At 33.5% G+C, this 7,176-nt stretch overlaps 1 protein-coding gene across 6 annotated transcripts; it reads left to right on the forward strand.

Moving 5' to 3' along the window:
• Window positions 1-1,129: 1,129 nt before the first annotated feature.
• LOC114307837 (Tetratricopeptide repeat (TPR)-like superfamily protein) lies at window positions 1,130-4,015 on the forward strand. Of its 6 annotated transcripts, XM_028253268.2 has the most exons (4): window positions 1,132-1,319; window positions 1,452-1,522; window positions 1,772-3,635; window positions 3,759-4,015. In XM_028253268.2, exons 1-3 carry the CDS (start codon window positions 1,301-1,303, stop codon window positions 3,158-3,160), a joined length of 1,479 nt encoding a protein of 492 aa, XP_028109069.1. In that variant the 5' UTR covers window positions 1,132-1,300; the 3' UTR covers window positions 3,161-3,635; window positions 3,759-4,015. The 6 variants fall into 6 exon arrangements, with proteins under 6 accessions (XP_028109066.1, XP_028109069.1, XP_028109068.1 ...); XM_028253265.2 differs by having other exon boundaries at window positions 1,130-1,319; window positions 1,452-3,635; XM_028253267.2 differs by having other exon boundaries at window positions 1,133-1,522.
• The last annotated feature ends 3,161 nt before the right edge of the window (window positions 4,016-7,176 follow it).

Here is a 7,176-nt window from a genome sequence, read left to right on the forward strand (position 1 = left end):
CCGTATTAATATATGGGTGATTCTGGTTTTATTTTTGGCCCGATAGGGCTTAGATATAGGAAAGAACTTCAAAATTATTTTTTAAAATAAAATTTAATTTGGTTTAGTGAAGTTCCCAATATTTAACTAGAACATTGGTCAATATTAGAATTGAAATAAAAAAATATATTCATTTTTATAAAAAAAAAATACATTAAGGGGTTGTTTGGGGTGTTCTAAATAAGTGCACTTTTTATCTTTTTAGACTAAAAATTTGAGGAAGAAAATATGGATGTTTGGGTTAACTTTTTGACTTTTTATGAAAAAATGTGTAATAAAAAATTATAAAAATTGATTTGTAGGGAAAAATTAGGATTGAGAATTGTGCAGCCGTAATTGTTGACTTTTGGTGAATAGTGTTAACTTTTTAACTTTTTGAGTAATTTTTTGACTTTTTGACTTTTTTGTAATATGCCAAACTTGGCCTAAATTTAGCAAGACTGTCTTGTATTTTATTTTTATTTTCTTCTAACATTTTCAAGATACTTATTAATATCCTCTAACTAATATATTAGAAAATAATTGTAAGAGTTGCTTAGAATAGTAATAACTCAAGGCAAGTGAATTAAGCCATATTATGAGTTGCTTCAAACTCATTTTAAGTTGTATTAGATTTTGTTTTATCTTTGATTTATTATGAATTTCTAATACATGTATACAATAATGATACAGACCACTAAAACATCACCATTAACATCACCACTAATGATGTGGCAAGCCAAAAAAAAAAAAACAAAAAATTAAGACACAAAACACATGTGGGAGTGGATCCCTAGTGCAACCACTAATTAGTGGTCTGCATCATTTTTCTACATGTATAATGCACCAAGTATTGTTATTATAATGTATATAAATATGAGTCTTACTAATGACAGTCTTTAGGATTGTCAATAAACATCATAAAATGTTAAAATATTTATAATTTTAATGCATTTTAAAACACATTTGAATATTTTTTTTCAATACTAATAACAGCGTTAAATGCTGTTTTTAACATTTTCTTATAAATATTGTAGTAAGGGTCGGGTTGGGGTACTACCAAGTATCAATTTGAACCGGGCCAACATGCCACAGCCCATGGACCCGACTTGTAATTATGTCTATACCAGCAAAAACCACCCAGATTTTTCAGTGGTTGATTTTAGGAATTAGGGTTTTAGCATCGGTGATTCTGGCTCGAATTTGACGAATCTACGTCCCTGTACACCATTGAATTACTCGAGATTTCCAGAGACAAAGAGTACTCTAAAACCGGGTAAAGATGATACAACACAGCACATGTGAGAAACCCTTCAAACCACATATAAATTTGAGTCATTTTGACTAGTGTTAGAACTGTTAATTCTTGATGGCTAGCTTAGTTTCTTCAAGCAATGAAATCCAATTTGTCAAAACTGTATGTGCAATTGTAGTGAAGGGACATTGGGACAATCTTTTGAAGCCCAAGATTGATTCTTGTCTCACCTCAACAACCATCAACCAGGTACTTCCATACCTCTCAGTACATGGGTCTTGTCTTTCTTGGTATTTTTTCAAATGGGTTGAATCAATCCCCAATTACAAGCATTCTTTACAGTCTTCTTGGACTATGATTCACATCCTCACTAAGCAAAAACAGTACAAAACTGCACAGAACATGCTTGAAAAAATTGCTTTAAAGGATTTTCTGTCGTCTCCCACGGTTTTGAATGCCGTCATGAGAAACCACGATGATCCGGATTCAAATTCGCAGGTTTTGAGCTGGTTGGTGATATTTTATGCTAATTCGAAGATGACCCAAGATGCGATTCAAGTATTTGAGCACATGAGAGTTAATGGGTTCAAACCTCATTTGCACGCTTGTACTGTGCTTTTGAATTCGTTGGTGAAGGATAGGTTGACCGATATGGTGTGGAAAATTTATAAGAAAATGATAAAAGTTGGGGTTGTTCCAAATGTACACATATTCAATGTGTTGATGCATGCTTGTTGCAAGTCTGGAGATGCTGAAAAGGCTGAACAGTTGTTGAGTGAGATGGAGCTTAAGTGTATTTATCCGGATCTTTTCACTTATAATACATTGATGTCTTTGTATTGCAAGAAGGGTATGCACTATCAAGCTTTGTCTATTCAAGATAGAATGGAACAAGGGGGAGTGTGTCCTGATATTGTAACATATAATTCACTTATTTATGGGCATTGTCGAGAAGGTCGAATGAGAGAGGCTTTAAGGCTTTTTAAGGAAGTTAAAGGTGCTGTTCCTAATCATGTGACATACACTACTCTGATTGATGGGTATTGCAGAGTGAATGATCTTGATGAAGCTTTACAATTGCGTAAGGAAATGGAGGCTAAAGGGTTATATCCTAGTGTTGTCACCTATAATTCAATTCTACGCAAATTGTGTGAAGAAGGAAGGATAAAGGATGCAAATAAACTCTTGAATGAGATGAATGAGAAGAAGATTGAACCCGACAATATAACGTGCAACACATTAATTAATGCTTACTGCAAGATAGGAGATTTGAAGTCTGCCTTGAGAGTAAGAAATAAGATGTTGGAGGCAGGATTGAAACCTGATCCGTTTACTTACAAGGCATTGATTCATGGGTTCTGCAAAGCACGGGAAATGGACAGTGCTAAAGAGTTGTTATTTGACATGCTTGATGCTGGATTTTCTCCGAGTTATTGCACATATTCGTGGCTTGTGGATGGATATTGTGACCAAGACAACGAAGAGGCAATCATAAGACTGCTGGATGAGTTTGTGAGAAAAGGTGTTTGCATCGACATCTCACTGTATAGGGCACTAATACGAAGGCTATGCAAGAGAGAGAAGGTTGATTGTGCTCAACGAATATTCACTCTTATGCAAGGAAATGGAATATTAGGAGATAGTGTTGTATTCACTAGTCTGGCATATGCTTACTTGAAATTGGGGAAGCCAACTGTTGCTTCGGATCTGTTAGATGAAATGTATAGGAGGAGGTTGATGATAACTCTCAAGCTCTACCGAAGTTTCAGTGCTTCTTATGCTGATGACAAGAGCATCTTAGATGTCTTTTGGGATCATGTGGTTGAAAGAGGCCTTATTTCGAAAAGTATTTTAATATATATCCAGCAGTTGAAATTACACTCTTAGAGGAAATTCGGTGAAATCACCAAAGCAATGGGATAAAGTTAATCACACTTGATGGGGGGTTGCCCTTCAGCCTTTTATTCAGGTTGTTCTATTGAATGCATGAATATTTCCAGCCATGCGATGATGAAACACTTGTCACGAGAGCATGATTTTTTTTTTTCTTTTGAAAGGGGGTGAGGCGTTCAATCAAAACACTCTGACTGTATAATATTTTAGGCTAGTGTGGGTGATAATGAAGAATTTGCTCCCAGTGTAACACCTTGATTGATCTCTTTCTCCTCTGTATTCAATGTTTTGGAGTTGAATTGTGGCAGTTGGTGCCCAAAATTGCTCTGGATATAAAATTTTCTCTCAAAGATTTGATGAAGAAAAGGGCAATTGAGTTCTTAAATTATTCATTGCATTGCATTTTAATGGTGATAGTTTTTTTTCCTCTCGATATGCTTGGGCCTGTGATCTGTAATTTGCAAAGAAGGTATATATTTACCAGTCCATCCTTATAATCAATTATTGTATCTGGGGATAATAACTTCATCTACTGAGCAAGTTCTTGTCTCTTAGATGCTGCTTTTAATTTCATTATGTGATTTGTTTACAGGGCATTCTGGCTTTTATGATGTGTTTCTATCGGTGTAGGGAATAGAAGCTTTGAGCTGAGCTGCCACAGAGGAAAAAAAGTAATGGCAAAGACTATGAAAAGCAAAAGCGGAAGCATTTTAGTTACATATGTTCATTGCAAAACTTAGGTTTTTGATGCAGGAATTTAATACATATGATGGAAAATTGTACAATAAAAGTAGCTGCTGGCTGTTGGATTTTCTTTCAATGCAATTTAACAAGTGTCTGTTTCCTTTATTCAATTGCTTATTCATGCATGATATTTCAGGAGTTTCACAAATTTCACTGTAGCATGTTATCAGAGAAATAGGTGTTGGGAAATAAGAAAGATTTGCTAACAGCCTTAGAAAGTGAGGAGGGGCACATTGGCCCTCCTATGCTAAAATGTACACTTTCTTATCCTCATTTTTGAGAGATTGTTTTTGTAAATTGAACTCATATCACCAAAAACGCTAATGGCAAGTCTAATCATCATTTCAAATTTGAGCTTTAATATGAGCCCTAATTATAACAAAATGCAGTTGTAATGAACAAATTATTCTATCTATTCAAAAGAGGAATATATAATGCTTTTCAAAATAAACTAATTATTTTAATCTCTCAACGTTGTGTTTGAATTTTATATTTGAGTAAGAATTTGTCAAGAGAAAGGAAAAATCGCTGATTTAACTTATATTTTTGTTACTTTTTTCTTTCGATTTCATTTTTTTCTACAAATCCCTATTCAAATCCATGATTTAAACACCGTCTAATGTCAAAATAATCTCTCTATATATATTATATGCTTGTATGTGTATATACAAGTGTGCCAATAGACAAGCACAACTTGTTTTTTTTAATATGCTTTATTTGTTATGCCATATAATGAACCAAATATGCTCTGAATACCTATAAATCTTTCCTATGTATTTCAACAAAAATCAGCTTAAGTAGAATCTTCCAACCATTCGTGTTTAATTAAATATATCAGTGGTTCAATCTAGGCAAAACTCTCCCTTCCCATGGCTACAACTTCCAATGTCGTTATATATCATAAGCCATAAACAAGAACCTTTTCTTGTTATATATCATAAGCCATAAACAAGAACCTCTTCTTTAAACAGAACTCTTCAAATCTCCTCTAAAATCTCAACCACCTTTGAATAGAATAACTGATGATAGTGAATAATGGATCTCCACAACATCTCCCTCCCTTGTCCAATGACAAAAACCCAAATTTCAGCAGAAGGTAACACCTGTCCAATTGCCTTCCACATGGTTAGTACACATGTCAAGCAATGGATTGCTTTAAAAAACTATAAATTTGAGCAACTCTGAGATCTCCACAACTCAGAGTTTTGAGCAATAGTTGCATATATTATCTGTTACACCAAGAACCAAGAAGTTTGAAAAAAATGGACAGTTCACAGAACATGAGTTATCAAGCTGGCCAGACCAAGGGCCAAGCCCAGGTGAGCTTAATTGGCTTTCCCTATCTTCTTTATTTTCCAATTATGTACTTCTCAACATCCATGGCACATATTAATTGATGCACATAATTAACTAGTTAGTTCAGTTAGTCAGAACTCTTTCACCTCGTTAGGAGATTAAGAGCACAAAAAAAGAAGAAAAAGAAAAAAAGAAGACTGATGTGCAGATGTTTGTTATATTTGTTTCAGCAAAAGGGCAACCAGATGATGGACAAGGCCAGCAATGCTGCCCAATCTGCCAAGGAAAGCATGCAAGAGGTTCATGATCTTTTATTTTATTCTTTTAAATGGATTTTCATGTTGATCTGTTTGTTTATAATTATTCTCAGTTTCTAAACCTTTTTCCTAACAAAAACTCTGATATTTTTGCATCATATATGACACAAAGTGATATTTTATGTTTCAAAAAAGACACAAATAAATAAATAATTCCACAGAAAAGTGCACTACATTCATTCTGGATGGATCTCACATTTCACTAGGATGAATGCAGTTGCCATTGCATTCTGTGTAATTTTTTGAAAATAAAATAAATTATGTTTTGATGTAAGAATGCAAGTAATGCTTGGTTATGATGTTCTTGATTAGGCTGGTCAGCAAATGAAGGCTAAAGCACAGGATGCAGCTGATGCAGTTAAGAATGCAACTGGCACGAACAAATGAATGCTTCAGGGATGATAGATTCATCTCTTAGATGTTTTTATTTTTGTTTTTTGTTTTCATTTGCAGTTTATGCATATGCTCCTCTTGTGGAGCTGCGGGTTGTTTGGTTTGTCTTATGAACCAACACCAGAGCTCTCTCTTTGAGTTCTTCCTTCATAAATTAATTTCTTAAGAAGTCAATGTTTGCTGTTTTGAGAATTTTTGTGTGCTTCATTTTTCTTTTCACTTGAAGTTCTTATAATGATGCATCGACAATGAATCAATATTGTTCAATTGTCAATGTTGAGATATAAGATCATTAATAGCAAATTTAATTCTAATTAGTCTTCTAAAATTAAAATTCCGATTCTGTACAAGTAGCTTCAGCAGTACAATTTAACTACAATAATTCATATTTACGCTCCATTTACTTCAGCAGAAAACATGGAAAACGTTTTTCTCCCCAGAAAATGTTTTCGTTTCTTAAAATAGGATGCAATATGGTTCCTTTACCTTTATTACATTTGAGGATGACATTGTGAATATGATTCCAGTACTCGATTGGCACCATTTCAATATTAATGTCAGTTTCTGTATATGATTTCAAAAGTTATGATAATAAAACCATTTCAAACTAAACCATTTTATCAGAGGACTGAACAGGTTCATCATCAATACATACATTGATAAGAAGCTGATCAATTGTTAAAGAATCAATTAAACAACTTTTTGAGACCTTTAAGACCATAAATTAGCTATAATAATCTTTCAAAATTCACAAGAATGTATGTTATTAATGTTGAATCTCATTCACATTCATTGTATTGTTAGGATGCATACATAAATAATGTTGTTTTAGCCTCCTCACAAATATATTCAACACAAAACTCATCCTTGCACTAGCTTTTTGCATTGTTTTCTTCGCTGCAAGTGAGAGAAAATTCAAATATGGATTGTCACCTATTCTTGTACTTGAGCTAAGCTTTATCGACATTGTGCACAGAAGCTTATCTTCATAAAATTCACTAAATACATAAAGCTACAGTTTTCAATTACTTACACCGGATGATTTCAATACAATGAAAAAATGATTTTTTTTTTAAAAGCATTACATTTCCGAAAAAGAAATATACAATAAAGTTCAATACAAAGTCTTTATGGACAACATGGCCTAAACCAGGCCAAAGAAAATAAAAGGAAAACAAAAACAAAAACCTTTAAAGTAAAACTCTCACAACCTAAGTCATATAAAATAATTATCCTCTTGTGACCCGAGAGGATAGGTAA

Source organism: Camellia sinensis, chromosome 1 (genome assembly GCF_055761805.1).
Source record: "Camellia sinensis isolate YWXY chromosome 1, ASM5576180v1, whole genome shotgun sequence".
In the NCBI taxonomy this organism is placed as follows: domain Eukaryota; kingdom Viridiplantae; phylum Streptophyta; class Magnoliopsida; order Ericales; family Theaceae; genus Camellia; species Camellia sinensis.